The sequence below is a fragment of the Chelmon rostratus genome, chromosome 4 (genome assembly GCF_017976325.1).
Source record: "Chelmon rostratus isolate fCheRos1 chromosome 4, fCheRos1.pri, whole genome shotgun sequence".
NCBI classification, from domain to species: domain Eukaryota; kingdom Metazoa; phylum Chordata; class Actinopteri; order Chaetodontiformes; family Chaetodontidae; genus Chelmon; species Chelmon rostratus.
Genome location: NC_055661.1, coordinates 19087821 through 19108259, shown reverse-complemented (window position 1 = coordinate 19108259; position 20439 = coordinate 19087821). Strand labels below are relative to the sequence as shown.

Genomic DNA, 20439 nt, shown 5'->3' with positions numbered 1-20439 from the left:
AATCCCGCTTCTCTAAAACGAGCTGGACTTAACTTTGAGCCAAACAGAACATGGTTTTGCTGAGGACCTCTTCTACCGTAACACACACTGTCCAGTCCAACTGAGATTTCCTTTATGACAATCTGGCATGCAACCAGTGAACAGTGGTATCCTTTAAATTTATTGGTCATCTGAGTGTGATCTGATAATCATGTACTATACATAGTGAAACCTGATCTATCCAGTAAAAATGCATATTTCTGAAAATACACTGCGACAATGTAATATTGGTAGACAACAGGTGCTAGAAGCAGATGCATCCATTGAAAATCAGCAAGTTCTGAGGTACTTCTTAAACTCACAGCTGAGGATATAATCACTATCTACAATATTTGGATGGATAGCATGTAAGTTGATACAGTAATAGCAGGGTTATCGTTTTGTGAAATATTTTGGCTTACAATTTGATTAGCTGAGGGGGATAGTGGCGGTGGACACACCTGAATAAAACATAGCTGTATGAGGATAAAAACATAGAAAAACAGCACCATTTGAGGTCCGATAGACAGATCAGTTTTTGAACTGTTTGCTGGTAGCACCGTCAACCAGTAAAAATCTCAGAATGCAATACAGAGACAGAACACAACCACTGATCAACTGCACGACATAGCAAAGAGCGAAGATAATGTATATATTCAGAGACGACCCCTCACGCAGACACCCCTTTAAAGCAGCATCTTTAAGCAGGTAATAAAACTGATTTCTCCTAAGAATGATATTGTGTACTGAGGTGTTTTACAAGTTTTATATGCTGTACATGTTGAGAGTAACCAGGTATACCTTTCCTATAGATTTTTTTTAATATACACACATAGTTTACAGTCACTGACAAACAAACACCAGAGCAACAATGAGGTAGGACGGTGAAGTTAGATGAAGTAGAACCGGTTTGTGGATCGTATACAAAGTTACTGATACCTTAAGAAAAATATAGGCCTAACAATGTGTTCCTCCCGTTTTTTTTCTTATTTGAAATAAGTTTGACATTGTATCTGAGGCTCAAACAGTAATGTGTTTTGTGTACACTTAGTTGTGAAAACTGCTAGATGGAGCCATTTATCTTGTTCCACTCAGTGAAGCTGGGACTGATCTCTTTTTCCCCAATCAAACTGTCAAAACAGCAGCATAAAGCTCCTGCAGTTCTGAAACTTTTGACAGGTGTTCACAACATAAGCCAAAACACCAAGCGAGGAGGACAAGCTTTGCTATTATCTTGATACATTTGCATCCTTAAATCCAGCCCATAGAAATGTCAGGAGAGTAAGGAACCAGAGGTGGCACAGGAAGAGGATCACAGAGTCAGCGAGGTTACATTTTGTCCCTATCGCTACTTGAGTGTGACAGTGAGAGTACTGGAACGTCTGGTGTTGTGTTACAGAGCCAAAACTAGCCTATATCATCCATTAACGACTCTGCCAGGTTACATATTGGTGCATCTTACTACTATGCTGCTAAAACCCAAACTGCTCCTCTGCAAGTGACTTGGTACTTCTGATAGAGATTGGCCTTGCTATCACAGATTAAGCCAAATCTGGGTTAAAAACATACAGTACTTCCATACAGCTTTCATCCACTAAAGATGGTTTTAGTTAAAGGATTAGGCTTAATCGCGCTCCAGGAAACCAGCCTTTGAAAACAAGTTAACATTTCAGATGATGTAATAGCTCTAGTAATGCTCCATCTTAAAGCATTATTTTAACCACACCCCCTTTTGGCATCAAACAACAAAGAAACAAACACAAACACAATACACGACAATGTGTCAGAATTTCAGCATGGTTGCTTTGAACAGCAGAAATCTTTTCTCTCTTTTAAGTCGCACATATTTTAAATACGTGCAAGTGCACGTAAACCTCACATGTTGCTTTGTACAGGGAGAACAAAAGCTGAAAAAGGGATATTTTTAGGAATTAAAAAAAAAAGATCAATAACACATCATTATTTTGGTGGCTTAAGATTCACTAAGCTCTATTATCTTGGCATGGGCCATTTTCTTTTTGTGCAAACCCTGCTGATTCCTCAGTCAGCATCCCCCTTCTTTAGCTTGATCTAGGCCTTCGATGCTTTGGCTTACAATTACCACTCACTTGTAAAAACACACAATTAAATCAAAATATGTCATATCTATACATAACCAGCATCTAAATTAGAGCACATATGCCAGTCAGCTTGCACATTTCATAGGTAAATACCTTTAGACTGGTGAATCATGTTTTGGGCCTTGACAGCCGAGGTGCTGACTTTTGCTTGTCAATTTGCCAAGTAAACCATCTATTGTTCCAGAGGCCATGGCGGAGTTAAAGAATCCAGTTTCAACATAGCGTAACTTACTAAAACTAAACAAAAATCTGGTTTTCTAATGACTCTGAATGAATCTTCAAAGATTTAAGTATTCAGAAGTAGTCGCAGTAGAACTACTTCCAAGTAGCTAGAAGTATAAAAATCTATCACGCTTGTTTTGGAGCACTGGCATGTCAGGGGCATATCTGACAGATAAAATTAAATCATATCCCATAACTCATTCTTGCCATAAGAAAAACAATAAATCAAAATATCTTAAGGTGCTTCATGACAATACAATGATTGCTAGGCCTTAATCTAAAAAGACATTTAAAAAAAAGGACGAATACGACAAATACATTTCTTTAAGATTGAAGAAATTGCCCAGAAGTTTAAAGTGCTTTCAATGTAAATGATTTGTGTCAATCTAACTACTGTATCTCAATGTCTAAGAGTACAACGGTTTAACAATACAGATTCTAATCTTACTGTGGCAGATCATTAGAAGGTAGACTCTAAGTGAGGTTTTTTAAATATCACATTGTGAATGTAGTATAATCTATGGGCTCTGTCGAAGTCTGATGTTAAGGAAAGCCTTGTCTCTCTTGTTCCACAGAGATCATTTGGCTAAGAAAGGGAGATCATTTTTTCATTTGTTTGTAGATTCTGCTGATCTACATTTGGATACAACATCAAGCTTAAAGCCAACAATTTATATGAAAAAAATGAAAGAAAAGTGTAGAAAGAAACACAAGAAATTGTCAGGTAACATGGAATTACAACATCAATTAGATAAACCAAAACTTGACCAAACCTTTAAAACTGTAACATGTAACATGAATAGAAACTGAAATATCCATGTTTGGTGGAAAAAAATAAAAAGATGTTCTTTGTACACTAAAATATCTCCAAAACATACGGTAGCTTAACAAAAGGCTGATCTGAACTTTTGAAAAAAATAAAATAAAATAAAAAAACCCAAGACAGACAAAATGATAGAGAGAAATAAACCAACTGACAAACGAAAATCTAGAGTGTGAAGAGGAGAGAGGCTTGATGGGCAGCTCTGCAGCAGATTCACAGTTAGCCACAGCTAGGTCACAGTTGAGATTTCAATCTGCAGCATTTAGTTCCAGTCTGCAGATAGCCACACAAACCATTTTGGATCAAAACAATAAAACAACCAGAGAGAAAAAAAACATTTTTAAAAAATCATACAAGAAAAAGAGGACATTTTTTAAAGTTCTGATGGCATACCTCAGAGGAAACTGTCACTGGAGCAACCTTACTTTGTGGCTTGGCTTAAAAAAGAGGGGGTTATTATGGGGTTCAGCAGGCCCAGACAACTTCAACAGTACAATAGTGTTTCAGACAGCTTTACCCACAGCTAATACTGCTTCCACAAGAAGATGACCTGAACCGTGCAGAGCTGTGCCCTGATTTTCCTCCCCACATTGTCCTGTGCAGCGCAGCATGTTTTAAATACAGGAGGGGGGATAGCCAAAAGCCCAGCTCAGCTCACCTTAATGGCGTGAATCACACAGAAAATAGTACCGTTTACCACCTCTTACATTCTCACAGCAAAGTGCAGGTGAAGCTTCATCACTTCAGCTTACTATACATTTACAATCACTGCCTACTAGAAAACCCAGGGGCGTACCAGTCCCTGGTGATTGCCAAATCCATTTAAGGCCTTTCTAGGCAACAATGTGCCTGTACCACTAGAACTCATTAAACAGTCAAATTGTCTAAAAGTGACACGTTTGATTAAGAGTAACACAGGAGTATCCCATCGAAACCTTTCCTTGTGCCCTCACATTGATGGCAAATGCTCAGAACTTAAAGGTCAACACAAAAAAAAAAAAAAAACAGATATAGCACTCTACAGACTCTACGTTAGAGTCAAACTTCACATTTAACCTCTGTAAGCTCTCTTCTTAATAAAGAGATGTGTTGTCATTGGCCTACAGTTAAGGTGGAGAATTAATCTCTTGGAGCGACAGAATCTCTGAATCTCTACTGCAAAATGCAATATGGCTGTTACCAATTAAGACTTTTGCACCTGAGACCCTGATGTCCCATTCTATGCAGTACGTACCGACAGCAAACACTCAGCAGTTATTGGTTAGTCACCAAAATATCCAACCATTCACACGACTAAGCTCTAATGCAAGCTAGCATCATCATCTCTATAGCATCAGAAGACGTTATCTAGGGAAATAACCTTTTACTTTTTAAAAGTTTAAGGACTCAAAAATATGTTCTGACACAGAACAATAAACCAATTTAACAAAAACCTCATCTCTCCCTTTGACATAAATGCACACACATCAATAAACCATGTCTCTGTACCAATCCCCATGTTTAAAGCTTATAAAAACACTCATACCAGCTCATGTCAAACTAGTTCACATGTGTTCAACGTCTTACTAGTGGGTAAAGCTGTCTGTCAGCCAATGAGGAAACTGGGCACTGAGGACGGTGATGGTTGCTCTATAAGGAGCTGGGAAGGGATCTATTTGTTTTAACGTTTCACATAATAACCAATAATCCAATGTGTCAAAGGAAAACAACTGCTCCTGAAACATCCCCCAACCACCCATATCATGTCCCCTCACTATCCTGTGGACCACGGTGGGGCAGAAGGCGCTGGCGTGGCAACAGTTGATCACTACATGCCATCGTAGGTGAAGTTCTCCATCTTGACTGTTTGTCTGATGAGCAGCTTGGACTCCCGCCGCTCCTCATTCTTGATGGACTTGTTGATGTCCATTATCTTTTCACAAATGTATTTGTTCACTTTGGACAATCTCTGCGTAATCTCTGCACTGTCGGCTGTCTCTTGAGACACTCTGTCGTACAGACACTCTGGGGAGGGAGCAAGTGTGAGCAGTCAGACTACATCCAATTAAAATAGCTGATCTTATCTTTCTCTGGTGTCTAATGAACATAATTCAATGGCTGAAAGGCTGCATGAAAACAGAAAGTCATTTTTATGAACTTGATGCTTTCCAACTTGTCTCAGCTTACAAAAGGCCCATCAGAGGAAGGATTCATCTCTTTCACTGTCTTGATTTTACAGATTTAAATCTGAAGTTTATCTTACCTCTGACGATTTTCAGTTTGCTGGGCGAAAGTGGAGGTTTGGGCAGGGCATCTTTCTTCTTTTTGGTGGCAACTCCAGTGACACTACGGTTCTTGAGAGTTTCAGTACCCCAGATCATTACAGCCAGGTTCTTTGTGAACTTGGAGTCTCCCTGGGTTCGCTGCAGCTGGTGCCACTTCTCTTCCTCCACCCAGATTCCTCCTCCGAGGTGTACCTGCAGAGAAGACAAGCATAAAACTGAGAACTGTCTGCAGTCTTTGGTAGCTAAATCTATTTTGTAAGTGTTGTCATCTGCACAGTGCCACAGAAAACAAAAAGTATCATGCACTGTGGCTATGATCAGTTCAGTTTGAAAACAACAGAACTAGATCAGACACTTTAAAAGTACACCATGCTCTACTCTGCATGGGACAGTCGCATCTACTCTGCACTTGCTCGCTCACGCAGGACTTCCAAACAGTGCTACCTACTGATTTGTCCGTCTCATCCACTAGGAAAAAAAAAATACTTTTATTGTGAACAAGTGCTATAACAGTTACCAAACTGTTTCATAAACCACCTGCACCAATCTGATACGGATATTGGATATGAGTCTGATAGTGACTCAAATAGCAGGATCAGGTATCAGTGATAATAGGGCCGATAACAGTTGCAAACTGGACAATGTTCTGCCATCATTCCAACAGCATGTGGACATTCCCTCAGAAGGGAAAACATCTTGGATTTGTACTACGGTAACTTTAAACTTACACCTTAAACATCACAAGCCACAATGCTACAGCACCCCACAATGGTTGGAGGATGCCACGAACAATTCCAAGGCTCCCTGGCGTACAGAAACTGGGACATCTTTGCTGAGACAGGGGGTCAGGGTCAGCATCATTACACACTATGTCAGTTTCTCCATAAATGGCAATATACCAGTCAAAACAATCATGAAATATCCTAACTCCAAATTCTGGGCCACTCCTCACATAAATCCAAGCCTGAAAAAGAAGCATAAAGCCTTCAGACTAGGCTGGTCTCAAGACAACAAACCGCAACATCAAAAACAAGGTTCCTAAAGCAAAACTGAGATTTCAGTACAAACTAAAGGATGAATTTGGCAACATGAACACTAAACAAGCTTTCCAGATGGTGAAAACTTTGACTGCATGTGAACCCAAATAAAGTCCATCAACATCAACTGACAGAGAACTTCTCACCACCAAACTTCAGTTTTAGCCTCATGTAATCTGACACAAAATACCAACAACAACAACAATAATTATACTATTCATGAAAAAAAACAGTTCTGGTATCAGCATCAGTACCTGCAGACATCCAAATTCAGGTATCAGAATCAGATTGGAATTCAACAAAAGTGGATCGGTATATCTGTAGTTGTGAACAAAAAATGTGCTTTAATACATGTCTTAAGGAAAAACAAATCAGCAAACAAACTTTAAGAAGATTATGCTTGATTTTGCTGGCCACCCACTTGCCTGGGACATTTGTGTTAAGAGCTATGGGATCCCAATCCAGTTTCACCAACCTACAATGCTCCATGTGGGTGTAAAAGCCTCTAAATCTAAATGGACAGGGCAGGTCATAGCTTGTCGTGGTAGAAAACATCTTAACCAGCTCCCACTCTAGACCACTTTACAAATCCCAAGCAGCACCACTTTCACCAACAAGGATACATAAATAAGCTCAGGCCACTGGCTGCTTGTAGACAGGATTACCTCCACTATGAACTTAGCCTGTAGCTCTCTACACACTGCCGCTGCACGTTGCATAAGCCTGCACCAAACACTCCAAGCCGATTGCCAGCCTAGGCCAACTGCCCTGGTCTTCTAGGTGTGCTAATGCAGCAGGGGGCATATGTGACTCTCTTTCCCTTCTCTCCTTTCTTATCACTGTAAAGTCTTTAGGCTAGCATCCAAAAGGCTTTTCCCCATGCAGCTAATGTGCTTCAGGCCCCCGGCCAGCCGACAAGCTTTTTACTGCCCTCAAGTTAGACAAGATTGTTGTCATCCTCCCTCCTCGTTGCTCTCCTTTATCTCTCTCTCTCCATCTCTCCTCCTTCATTTCTAACCCCCCCACCAACCCCCGACGCTCTCACTAGGGCTAACCTGTCAGTCACTTTAAATTCCTCTCGTGCAAATAATTAATATGGGGTCCCTGATGTAGGAGAGTTCTAATTTGCAAGTGTTCTTCACGCTTGAAGTGGCTGCAGGCCCCAGAGCTTGTAGTACCAATTCCCCCCCTGTCATCAGAGACAGGACGCTGGTTGAGTTACAGCGGTGGGGGGAGTAGAGAACCCTAACAGGCCAATAAACACTGATGATGCTGGCTGGGCTTGCAGGAACAATAATAATCTTCTCAACCTTGTTTACCTGCTAGGGTAGGGCAGCCAGGGGGAAAGGACTGATCAACTATGACGGCATGTTGCCGGGTTCATGGGTGTTAAGAGGAAATACAGCATTTCCTACAAAATCAGGCTACTTCTCACGGTCACCCCCAGTCAGAGAGCCAGGGACAAAGGAGAGGGGAGTAAAGGATTCAGGACTCTCAAAGGTTAAGAGAGGCCACTGGAATAGTTTTTAAATGAAGGCTGAAAGTCCCAATCTGCAATGTAACATTTGACCATATAAATTACTTGCACCGAATATTCAAATATAAAACTGAAGAGGTGGATATATAAATAAAAACTGAGCATTTTCTGCGTTTCTTAACTGATCATTATTGAACACACAGGCTTGTTTTACTGCGAACTGCCTGAAAATTACTAACAAACCTCTAACAACATCATTGGACTACGTTAAAAGCTTGTCAGTCAGTCGTTGAGTGACGGCATCTTTCAGTCCTGTGTTTTGAATTTTCAGTGCTGGAGGGTACCGTTTTGTTTACATTTGAATGAATGATTTTGCCTTGAAGAATAAATGTCAAAATAAAGACAAACAAGATGAAGAAGATGAAAACAGACAGCGAACATCACAAAGACCGCAAGAAAGGGTGGTAGCTGATAAACAGCCAAGCAATAGGACTAGATAAGAGAAAACAGTCATAATGGTGCTATTCATATGCCTGGTAGAAGGAATAAGAAAAAGCTGATAAAATAACGAGTTTCCCATAATCCAATGAGACTTACCCTCCCATCGTTGCAGGTGTATACTGTTCTGGGTGAGGGTGAGTAGCTGGAACTGGTGTTGGCTTCTTCTCTGCATGTCTCCTGGGCCTCAACAATAGGTTCAACCACTTCAGCCTTGATTGTCTGAGTGCCATTGTCATGCATAGGCTCTGGAGATATGAAGCAGACATTTAGCATTACGGCGATACAAGCAACAAATCTACATCTGTCAGCACCTCAAGTTGAGGTGGGGTCAAAGGCTGTTCATAATACAAAGTCAATGAAGATGACACTAAAAGGGAACAGGGTTCAATAACACTTGACAACATGCTATTTGTAAACAGCCAGTTGCACTTTAATCCCTATAGTATCTGGTAGCATGTGACCATGAGTTTTCAGGTCTTTACCACTAGAACAGTGCCCACCTGCCTGTCTGCTTGCTCCCCACCTTGGGCCTAGGCCTCCCTGCACCTCGAGTCAGGCGGTTATTTTAGCCCAGTTCCTAAGCTGGCTTGGTGGCTGGCCATGCTAAGCTCCAATGTGGCTGATGAGTTTTAATATCGGTCAATGCACTCCATCCGCTGACAGCACCCCAGGGTGCTCTAATCTTTAGCCTGTCCATTAGATGGTCTCGCCAGTAGCCAGGCGCCTCTGTCCAGATCTACAGGGGGCCTGAGGTTAACACCAGCATCTGGCAAAGCTTGAGTTTGGACACTGCTGCGCACTGTAATGACACCACTTTTAATCACACAACAGTGCTTTTAATTCAACTTCCTGTATTGTATTTACTACTTTAGTACTGGAATTATATTGATGGACTATAATGTCATTCATCTCACTTTGCCCCCGACTGCTTATATTGCACCCTCAGCTGTATAAGGCTCGAGTTCTGTCTTTAAATGTCCTCCCCCAAGTTTTCTTCTTTTTTCCTGACATCCAAGTCTTCTTAAAGAGCTTGGGCTAGACAAGGAACTATTGCTGTTGTGGGAATATTGATGCAGTGTATGTGAAACTGGGTTATACAATTTAAATCTGATATAACCAGATTTACTGCAATGCGTTAACAAAACTGATCTACTGAAATCCATATACAGTAATTAGGGCTGTGATGAATGTCATTATTTTACATCTGAAGCGTCTATAGAGGCTTCTGAATGAAGCTTCGAATGTCTGTTGTCATATTTTTTTATGTCATCACCCCAAAAAAAAGGTCCTCGAACCAGATCCTCAATTTGAAAAAAAGTTATTCATCAAATTAAATGAATAAAATAAATCTTATTTTTCTAATAAAATCAACTTTCTTTAAAATATAACTCCTCAGTTTCGTCAACATAGAACACATGCACGCAGCAGGTTAATCCAATATAATTTTTAAATTTACTAAAATAGAGTTAAAGCTGAAATAGATTTTTTCGTTATTGTGGTTACATGAATGTACGGTGGTGTTAAGATCGCAGTTAGACCGACCCTTTAATACAGGTGTGTGCAGTAAGCAGAAGAGCAGACAGTATTTTTGACCACAGTGAAAACGCTTCTGAAAAGATAAACACCAACAAATATGAACTGAAGTATAACATTACGTTAGATAAAAACATGCTTTGAATTTTGAAAATGATTACATTTATCTTTTTTCAATAAAGTTTTGACTTTTGGACTTTACAACTCTGGATGTATTGGAAATTGGATCACACAAGTCGGAAACAGTCCTACACAGTCACCACTTGAATCTAATTCTACAAATAATATAATACTAATATTTGCGCAGCCTGATCTTTATCTGCAAGCTCTAAAATAAATAAATAAATAATAAAATTGCAGACCAGTAAATAAGTTTACCTTTATAAATGGAATGATGATTTATAATAATTGTTTAACACAGTGGTGAACTCTTGACAGAGCAATTTATAATGGGTGAGCAGGTGGTGGACTCATTTCTTTCTAAATCAGTTCTATGACAGATCATATGAGATGTCTGAACTCACAATATTTTCTTCTGCTTCACGACAGTCACTCTCATCACACACAGCCAACTGAAGAAGCAAACCAAACTAAAGCACCTAACCTCAAAAATTGTGTCTAAATTTTAGCAGAAAGACACTGAATTTAAATGACAGTCCTGAATGCACATGCATCTACATCTAGACTAAAAAGACAAGATCAATTCAAGGGCCTTTATCACAAAAACATTTTTTACAGTGAATATTCCAGTTGCATCTTCCTATGAGTTTTTCCTGCCTTAACTGCAAAAAAACGTGTTTGGCGTTTTTCAGTGTTCTTAAAAAAGAGAAACAGTCTAATCTGTCCACACACTATCTGTCCAAGATGGACTTTCTTAGAGGAAGAGTATGTGAATCACATTTTTACTGCTATAGAGGTCTTCATTCTCAATGCCAACTTATTTGACTTTGGTGGTAATGTATCTAACTGTCTGTGTATATTTCACTAACTATCCATTTAACTGACTGATCAGGTTAAAGGTTACCAATAAACTTTGTGGTATAGGTCCCTGTGGTTTGTGTGTTGGTGTGCGTGCTCCTGGTCCCTCACCGCTGCCCAGTCTCATGAGAAGGACGTCTTGCAGCCTCCTGTTGAAGTCCCTCAGTTCTTTGACTTCTGTCAGCAAGCTGCCATACTCCTTCAGCTTCTTGGCCTGCTGCACCAGCTGCCTGCGGGTTCTCTCCAGCTCCTGCTGCAGCCTCCTCATCTCCTCCTCCTGTTGCCTGTAGCTATGAACCAGCTCCTCGTACAGGACTCTAGGAACCACAGCTGCTGCTACTCCAGATACACAATCCGTGTCCACCTCCAAATGCTGTTGTTGCTGCTGGTGATGATGTTGCTGATGCTCTGCCTCCATATCTTCATCTTCGTCATCTGCATCCTCTCCCTCCTCAGCCAACCGGTCCTCATCCAGGTCCTCTTCGCCCTCCACACAGGAACTAGCTGCATTTCTCTCCAGGCGAGCCACTACTGCTGCCAGGCTCTTGGAGGAGTTGGAAAGGGGGCGTCCATGGTCCTGAGACAGGGCCTGATGAAAATAACAACTGTGAATTTAGGGAACTAATCGGCCAATGAAATGAAGTTTGATTTGTAAAAACTAGAGAGCTGAGAATATGAACAGAATAAAAACAAGCCACGTGTTTGTCCTGATAAAATATTTTACAGAATTTAACAAATCTGTTTGCTGCATCAGTAATAAAATGCACTTGTGACCAAATGTAATTCTATTCAACACTTAGAAGGCCGAACAGATATAAAGAACACACAACAATCGAAAAATGACGCAACAGACAGACTGCAGTTTGTTTTGACTGTGTGGATCTCAATACGACAACACACATCAATCTAAAATGACATGACAGACAGACTGCAAACAGTTTGTTTTGACTGTGTGGATCTCAACAGGAACTGGGAGGAGAAGAGTCACTGAGTTCTTTGATGAGCCGCTCAGAGGATTTGTCTGTGAAAGGGCAGCTGTCCAGAGTGCTGAATTTGTGTTAATCCAGCATATGGTAAAAATAGCGTGGGGGATTTTGGGTGTCAGCCAAGTTTATGAAAATGTGACATCGTGTCATCAATAGATATATTCATAATATAAGACTACTGCTGTGTGTACATCAGCATGACACATATCCCCACACTTACACAGTGTTGATATAAACTTTTTACAATTCGAAAGAAATATTCTGAGACCTCAGTGACACATCACAAGACTGTCAAAACACATAATTTAATTTAATTTTTTAACAATATTTTGTTGTTGTTATCATAAATTATTGAGAGTAAACGTTATATCCACAGGTAAACACATAGATGATTTGAAGTTGTTATAAAAATCAGACTATTAACTTAATGGCACAATCAATCACAAGTATCATTTGAACACAACCAAAGGGCAAAGTGATTGTATGTCATGATAGTGTTGTCACTGTAAGTATAAGCAGAGTATGGTGATGAAGAGTCCATTACCCAGTGCTTCCCATTTAAATGCACACACGTTTTTTTTCCAAAATAACACAACTACTGTCTGTTGTAGGTGAGCCTACCTTTTTATGCCTGAGTGGCATTCTCTCCTCTCCAAAATTGTTCTCAATAGAGTTTCCTGAATTCTTGATGGACATCTTGGGAATTTTCATCTTCTTTTGCATTATACTGTCTTCAAATTCCTCTACTGTATCTGTGAAGTGCAGAAATAGAAGCAGGAAGAAACTAATAAAGTTTCCAAAAAGTTACAGGAATTTTCACAAAACGTCAGAGTAGCTACAGAATTCATCCATTTGTCAAACTCGGGCTGAGGGCGCTTTGTCTTTCCATTCTGCTAGATCAAACTAACTTTAGCACAATAAACCTAGAACTAAAATGTAAGCTTAACAGCGGACTGCCATACAAATCGCCCTGACTATTCAACGCTTTAGCGTAACTGCCACTGCGAAGGTGTTAGTTAGATTTGAGCGATCTTGCAGCCCAGACAGCTCACATTCGGGGATTAGTGATGTAGCTGAAGATCGAGCATAGAAAGCGACCGTGAACAAACATTACTGTAACTAACTGGAGCCAATGTTAAGCAAATAATTGCACTTGTACACTTAAGCACATTAACATGATGCGCTGTCATGAAACAGCCATGACGTTTACATGTTAGTGACGGAGAGGCTGCTTTATGTTGTCTGCATTCATGTATGAGACACGGCGATGACTGCAGCACCGCATCCCCTCTGTGGCACAAACCAACAGATAAGCCAGCTAACAAGCTAACCGCAACCCACCAAAGCTATCGGGCTAGCGTCGCGATTACATGTACAAACCTTTTCAAAAATTATAGCAGGTCAACGACAGGTTGTCACATGTGTTAATAATGTAGTGACAGCTCTGCGTCTGCACGCAGTTAACTAGCGCTTATGCGCTAACATGCTAACGCGGAACGAATACACATGAAGCTAGCAAGCGTTAGCTACATGTTGTAAACAACCGACTGGCTAACATTGCATGCCACGTATTTAGCGAAACAACCAGCACGAGTCTGTCGAAACAAGAGAGCTAACTCTTGGAACACGATACTCGGGATGTAAAAATCTGTAAAGCATTGACGACAAGGTATGGCTACCTACCAAACTTATCTTAGCATATCTCACTAGCATATCTAGCTAGCCACAGCCGAGGACGTTGTTGTGGCTATCAGTGTCAGATTCCAGCTGATCACGTCTTGACAGATCGGACAAAAGGACTTGCTTTGACACATTCCCGAGTTTCGCGCACATCAACAGTACTTGGTCAGACGGAGAAAAGCAGCCTTAAAAATAGAAATGCCGATGTGTTAAGAGGGCAACTTACCTGCAAGGGCAAGGATCTGTGCTTCGCACGGCTGGCCTGCGCTGCCATTCTGTTCTGTTCTGTGAACCAGATACACCTTCTGATTATCAAAATCTGTTTTGTGCAGAGGTCTGAAATCTTCGACATTTGAAACGGGTAACGCGTAGCACATATCGTCTTCAAAGAATCTAACAAAAGCATACATTATTTACTTCTCTTTGGTCCTGCACTTTGGATATGGTTGACAGTTTTTCCTCACAAAGTATTAAAAAAAATATACACATAGGGGGGTTGGGGATGGTGTCTGCGCTCGGCTACTCTTGCCTGGTCCACATCACCAGGGTAGATCATCAAGGCATAAGTAATAGACATGACATTAACTGTGCTGTTTAGAGATGTTCACCTACATAAGTATTCAAATTTGATCGTTTTGTGTCAGAAACATGTGAAACACAACTTTCTGTAATTCAAACATGCTGACAGACGATGACAATTAAGTGTTCTCATTTCTGTCAGATTTGAAAAATCTGTAAACCACGAAGATTTCCAAAAATACCAATACTAACATCAACATATTTAAAAAATAATTACATTTATATGGCAAACATATATTTTATATTTTAAGCATTGCTTTGAGTGTTTAGGCAGGGTATTTCAGCCATTCTGTGTCAATACCCGTATTAATTTAGATATCCATTACTTCTCACTCTGTCTTCTAAAGGAGTTGTTTCAGAGAACTACAGTGAGAAAAGCCACCAAGATGAGTACCTGCCTGGCCAGATTTCACTGGACTCTGTGTGCTTTCATGTTTTTCCTGGTGTATGCTTCTCATCTGTTCCTTGTATCACAGCAGAGAGACTTAAGGCCAGCTGACAGAAATGAACTCTTTGTTATTGTTAGACAGCCAGGTGGTTATACAACAGGATGGATTTCTCTCAGTTGTTACTCTAATGGAGAGCACCACAGTCGATAAATGACACTAACAATTTCGTTCTGCTTCGGCTGCTGTAATTGAAAAGTAACTGATGCAGAACTATATGGAGCATTTTTCTTCTCTGATATTTCGTTTCATAGTTTCAGGCATTTAGTTAGTTATGATTAGGCCTGTTTCAAATGCCAGCTTCCCCTTGATGTTTGTTCACTGTGCTGTGTGATCGGTCTCAGAGTCTGTTCGATGTATACAAGAGAATTTGAAAACAAACAAACAAAGCGATGACAATAACTCTCAGAACGGAATGGCAGTCATTTATTTCAGTTATTGGAGCAGTCTTTTCGGCTGTTTTCAATACAAGTGAGTGGTTAGATCTCCCAGCTATGCTATTGACTGGGGAGACTAGCTTGCTTCACTTTTCTGTTAAGAATCAGTATGTTGTACTGTCCAAATTAAACATTCATATACTTCTACAGAAGTTAAAGTCTGCAATATTTTTTAATACATGACATTTTAGAGGTTAGGAATAACAAGAGTTATTTTTTTCCAGGCTGAGCCATGGTCATTTCATATATATCTATGCACTGATACTTTGGCAGAGCTCCACAAACTATAACAGGAGTGAGAGTGATAGACAAGAGATTTGAGCAGCTTCCCAACAAGTCGAACAGAGGATTACTGCTAATCTAAGCTTCTGTTCAATGGCTCTCCTGTCCTCAAGGCTGGGCTTGTCAACATAAGGCTGCTCAGTTTCTGGAGCTTTCTCTCTTTGAAGTGGCCATTGTTTTAAGGGGGGCACCACTCCATTTAAAAGTCCTGCATGATGTTATTCCTGTGGCCTGGACAAGTTCATCAAAATTAACAACAACTTCCTCTCCAAGCTAGAGCTTAAAGAGGGACACCAAAGGCGGAAGTCTTGTATTGTCATCATGTTATTCCTGATAGCACAATTTAGAAAACCGACTGTAATACCACTGCTATCACAATTTTCGTATGGTACAACTTGTGTTTCAATGGTACCACTTTGCAAACTCTGTGAGAACTATTTTGAGACAGAAAGTCTCAAAACTAAACCCATGTACTCCTTTTTTCCTCACGGTAATTATTTCATGGTACATTGCTCCACTGCACTGCTGAACTCTCTTGTTCAGCTTCAACAAGGCCGCAGTGCTTGAATGGACACACTGTTTTGTGCACATGCACAGTTTCTATATTTCTATATGAACAGTAAGGCTGATTGGTCACTGCGGCATCCGTAGTTACCTACGTGCATTTGGACATGTCACAGTAGGGTCTGTCTCTCTCTCTCACGCTATCTCACACACACAGTTATGTTTATTTATATGCATGTAATTACAGAGGGGATGGTGCCACTTTAAGTTAAGTCTAAAATGACCTTTCCATACCCAAACGGCATTAAACTGTAGCACTGTAAATATCAGTTAAATTCTGTGTGCCCATTGTTGTGTGTTGACTTTTTCACCATTAGGAGAATTAAAAGCACAGCTGCTATTTATTTAATAAATCCAATCAGCTCTTTTTGAAAATAGTTTCTCAAGCATACAGAATCCACTCAGAGTTGATTATCGGCATGCTAATTAGGTGAAGATACAGTGATTCATTAAAGCTGAAGGAATACCTTGAGATAATATTTTAGCTATGTTTTTATCTCTGAGGGCAGTTGATCGGGTAAAGACTCAAGTCAGGACAGAAGCCAGACATCATGTCCTGCCTATTAGCTCCACACTGCCAGGCTCATCTATCTTTATTGGTCATCCATTAGCCTGCATTAAAGGGAGACACGGGATAATAGCAGTAATGACGCTGATGATGGAATTAGACTGCGGGTACACACGTCATCATTGCAGCGTTGCGCCAGGAATCATAAAGAGTTCCCACTGACTTACAGACAACACATAAAATAAACGACCCCTTCGTGCTTCTAAGTGGATGTGTGTCAATGTGTGTGACAAACATAGAGAGAAAAAGAGAACAAGGGGGTCTTGCAATTTGGGTGAAAAATGTGTACGAGGTGTGTCCATTAACATTACGGCACGATGACACCCAATCTAAAGGCAGCACCTGTGCCAATCTGCAGGATGGACAGATGCTGGTACAGGTGTGTGCGTGATGATGGTTGGCAGGGGCGAGCGCCAGCCTGAGCAGCAGCGTACAGACGACAGACCCAGCAAAATGATGATGCCAGGCATGGCAGGGTGGAAAAGATGTTCTAAGATCAAGAAAGCACGGAGCAAAGTGAAGATATGGGCGTCTGGTTCCAAGATGACAGATTCAGAGTAGCGTAAACGTCTTTTATGGGCAACGCGCTACCACGATCAATCACAACTGTTTACAGTCCAGGCTAAAAACCGGTTTCCTATTTTGGTTGGAGGCATCTCACCAGTCTTTCTCTTATTATGCCTCTTAATTAGCTCCGCATGAATTACTAATCAACCATGAAGAAGGCATTCACCAATTTAAAAAGTGATAGCCCATGAAATGAACAGCACAGCCTCATACAAGCACATCAGTTACTAATGCCGCAGGGCCTGAAAACAGACCTTTGACTGAAAGAGAAAGACGGGAAAAAGACAGACATGGAGCACACACACACTCACAGAGGCAAAACTTATTTAAATCCTTCATTAAGTATTTAGAATGGTATCAGCGCTGGCCCTGCCATCATGCTGTGTATACTCAGTGATCCACCCAGGAGACATTGATCTTCTTCATAAGGAACATAATGACCACCAGAGAAATACTGATCATATTTCAGCAACAGTCAATTCAGTTCATTAGGGCCGCTCCACCTCCTACCGCGGCCCTGTATTGATCTTGCCAGTGTCACCAGACTGTTATTCTCCACTAACTAGATAGGGAACTCACAAAACTGTAATTCATACAGTGGCAACAGCAAGTGGAACAATAGACTACAGGGAACAAACAAAGAAAAATATATAAAAGCACTAAGATCTGTGTTAAAGCAGCGTGGACTGTCTGTCTCTGTGCCCTTTCTGCATCAGCATCAAATGTCAGACACGACACAAGAAATCCTAAAAGTATCAAGGCTGTCCCCAGGTTTCAGAGAGAATTTTTCTTATGCCTCTAATACCTTTTCCACCGTCTCCTCTCCTCTAATCTCCACTTATCTGGCAGCCAGGTGAGCTGCAGCACATGGCTGGTGGGCAGGCTTTGGTCTGTGGGAATACAGCTCATCTTAATGGTATTTCTCCCCCCTTTTCCTTCTTTTCCCTTTGCTTCTCTTACTCTTTCCTCCAGGGCGGCTGTCAGACAGAGACGGAGCCAGCCAGAGAACTTCTTATTGCTGCTGTGGCTGACAGCAGGGAGCCACTGGGATTGGACGAGCGACCACGGTCGCCCGTCATGCAGAGGGGCAGCCAGGCTCACAGGTGCGCAGCATCTGACACATAATAGCAGATAAAACCCAGGCCAACCAGCAGCTCGCTCCTCGCTACGGGGTGGGGGAACCCTTGCTGGTGGGGTGGTGGATGAGATGGGAGGGAGGGGAAGGGCAGGGGCATGTTGAGGGGCAAAGTGCTTTGACAACTGGCGGCTTTTACTTAACCACCAACCAGCCAGACACAGACCCCCGCCCACACACACAAACACACTAGTCAAGGATAGTCAAGGTCACAGATCTCAAATCCCTCCACAGATTCATTCCTGCAGCTTACTGTACACTTGGAGGAGGTTAAGATTGATTCAGAGCTTAATACAGTGTTGGCGCAGCTGCCGCTACAGAGAAAGCACATCAAAACACAGCAGTCGTCTTATTAGTTTCTTTTTTTTTGCCATTACTTGCTGCTCTTTTATTACTCTTGTTTTAATTTCTGTTGAAAGAGCTGTGACTCTCCAAAGTACAATAAAACGTGGTTATGCCAGAGAGGCTTTTCCCGTGTATCCTCATTCTATTTCATGTTTTTATTCATACATCCAAATCTGCATTTCATTTTAGCGAGCAAATCTAAACTCCTGTCAACAAAATGCAAACACATTTTCATCTGTTTAAAGTAAAATAATGCTGACCCAAACCTATTTAAATATGTGGTAAAATAACAGTATTTGTCTGCAATCATGTCCACTAATGTCAGCCTAATTTCACGTCGACCTGCTAGTAATCTGGCCACACACATTGCTACAGTCAACCCATCCAAAAAGTCAGTCACATGTCATTCATCTCCTTTGCCATCAAGATGCAGGAAACACAATCTGTCACTGCTGAGACACATTTAGTTCTGTAGCGGAGAAAACAGTCAAGACGAATCTGGCGATCGGTTGCTGCATGGCCTGAGACGCAAACCCTGACAACAGTCCCCCTGTGTTCTCACTGAGCTGAGAGACAGCCATGGAGGATATTAAGGTTCATGACGTGCAATTTTTACTGTCCCATAAATGAAGTGACCATATCTGCAGAGGTTTGACAGGATTGTTGATCAACACCCATGAATCTATACTTATCCTCAAGGGCTTACATTTCTCAAAAACTCACTTCCTGATCGTCCTTACTGTTGAATGCTCTAAGTGGCTTGTTGACTGTGATTTCCTGTCAAAATCAGTGTCATTCCTTGGTCTCCAATAGAGGTCAATGCAAAGTCACACACACTCACACACAGGACAGCAGGGTGGCATAATGAGGTGGAGAATTTCCTGATTTTAAAGGCCTCGGGTTCTAGCGTGCTGCTGTGTTGAAGTTTCCTGGAGAAAAGGCAGACGCTGCCATTCTGTAAGTGAACCTGATGATGGAAAGCAGGGCAATTAAAAGAGGAATTTCCCTATGGAAATCAATAATTTATACATTTTTTAAAATATACCGTTCTCTACATACACACCCACTGGACATACATGCCCCTCACATAGATCTGACAGAGGGACTGAGGCACAGACTAAGAAAAGGCTGATAATGACCTTGACCACTGGCAACGAGTATCTCCTGGCAACGTACGTATACCTGCACAGAATATTAGTGACAGGTTATTATATTAACAATTTATCTTAGTGCTAAAGCCTTACTTTTAGTAACAGGTATGCATACCTTTAGCATAGCTCCCAGATGTTCAGATATTTAGCATCCTACAGGCTCTAAAGCAAAGAGGATGCAATAGGTTGTCAATAACAGTGATATAGTGGTTGTTTAGAGAGACAATGTCCTGGCTCTACACAGCCACCCACACACACACAGACACACACGCACAGTCCAAAAACTCAATCCACCAGCCATAACACAGGGACAGAGTGGCATCAACCTCTATTATCTAGTCCCTATGCTGCTAACACAAAAGGCTCCCTGGAACAAAAATCCAATCAGTCCTCTCTAGGAGGATTTGCTCCACAGCAGTGCTCAGCAACACTGGTGGCTCTGCTGGTGACAAAGAAATAATCTCAGAGCCCACAGCCTGTTTACTGCCTTCGTCACATCGCCCTTTTAGAAAGAGGACAGACAGAGTCTACACTTCTCTGTTGTCATTTACTGTCCTCTGAGTTTAGCACTCTCTCTCCCTATCTCTCTCTCCTTTTCTGCATGCAAAAACATGAAACACATGGCTGGCTGTGTGTACAGTGCGTGAAATTACCGTATTTGTGACACAGGGAATATTTACTCTGAGCATTAGCAATATAGGCTAGACAAAAAAGAGCCTCCAGGCA

General features: G+C 41.2%; 2 protein-coding genes across 4 annotated transcripts in view; both read right to left on the bottom strand.

The window, feature by feature from the left end:
* agbl4 (AGBL carboxypeptidase 4) overlaps window positions 1–20439 on the bottom strand; it is a 268049-nt gene that overhangs the window by 58757 nt on the left and 188853 nt on the right. The gene's annotated exons all lie outside the window — the stretch shown is intronic.
* bend5 (BEN domain containing 5) lies at window positions 4202–14140 on the bottom strand. Of its 3 annotated transcripts, XM_041935472.1 has the most exons (7): window positions 14048–14140; window positions 13866–13924; window positions 12581–12711; window positions 11085–11562; window positions 8559–8707; window positions 5426–5639; window positions 4202–5187 (listed from the first exon to the last, which is right to left on the bottom strand). In XM_041935472.1, the coding sequence occupies exons 3-7, from the start codon at window positions 12680–12682 to the stop codon at window positions 4991–4993; spliced, it is 1140 nt and encodes a 379-aa protein (XP_041791406.1). In that variant the 5' UTR covers window positions 12683–12711; window positions 13866–13924; window positions 14048–14140; the 3' UTR covers window positions 4202–4990. The 3 variants fall into 3 exon arrangements, with proteins under 3 accessions (XP_041791406.1, XP_041791404.1, XP_041791407.1); XM_041935470.1 differs by having other exon boundaries at window positions 13866–14078; XM_041935473.1 differs by lacking the exons at window positions 13866–13924; window positions 14048–14140 and adding an exon at window positions 13340–13468.

Bases quoted from the DNA above. Each gene is read 5' to 3' on its own strand.
- bend5 (XM_041935470.1), bottom strand. From the start codon at position 14,049: ATGTATGCTTTTGTTAGATTCTTTGAAGACGATATGTGCTACGCGTTA. The intron at 11,563-12,580 runs GTAGGCTCACCT...TATTTTCATCAG, and splicing joins TGCCACTCAGGCATAAAAAG to GCCCTGTCTCAGGACCATGG. The intron at 8,708-11,084 runs GTGAGGGACCAG...TCATATCTCCAG, and splicing joins TCTCATGAGACTGGGCAGCG to AGCCTATGCATGACAATGGC.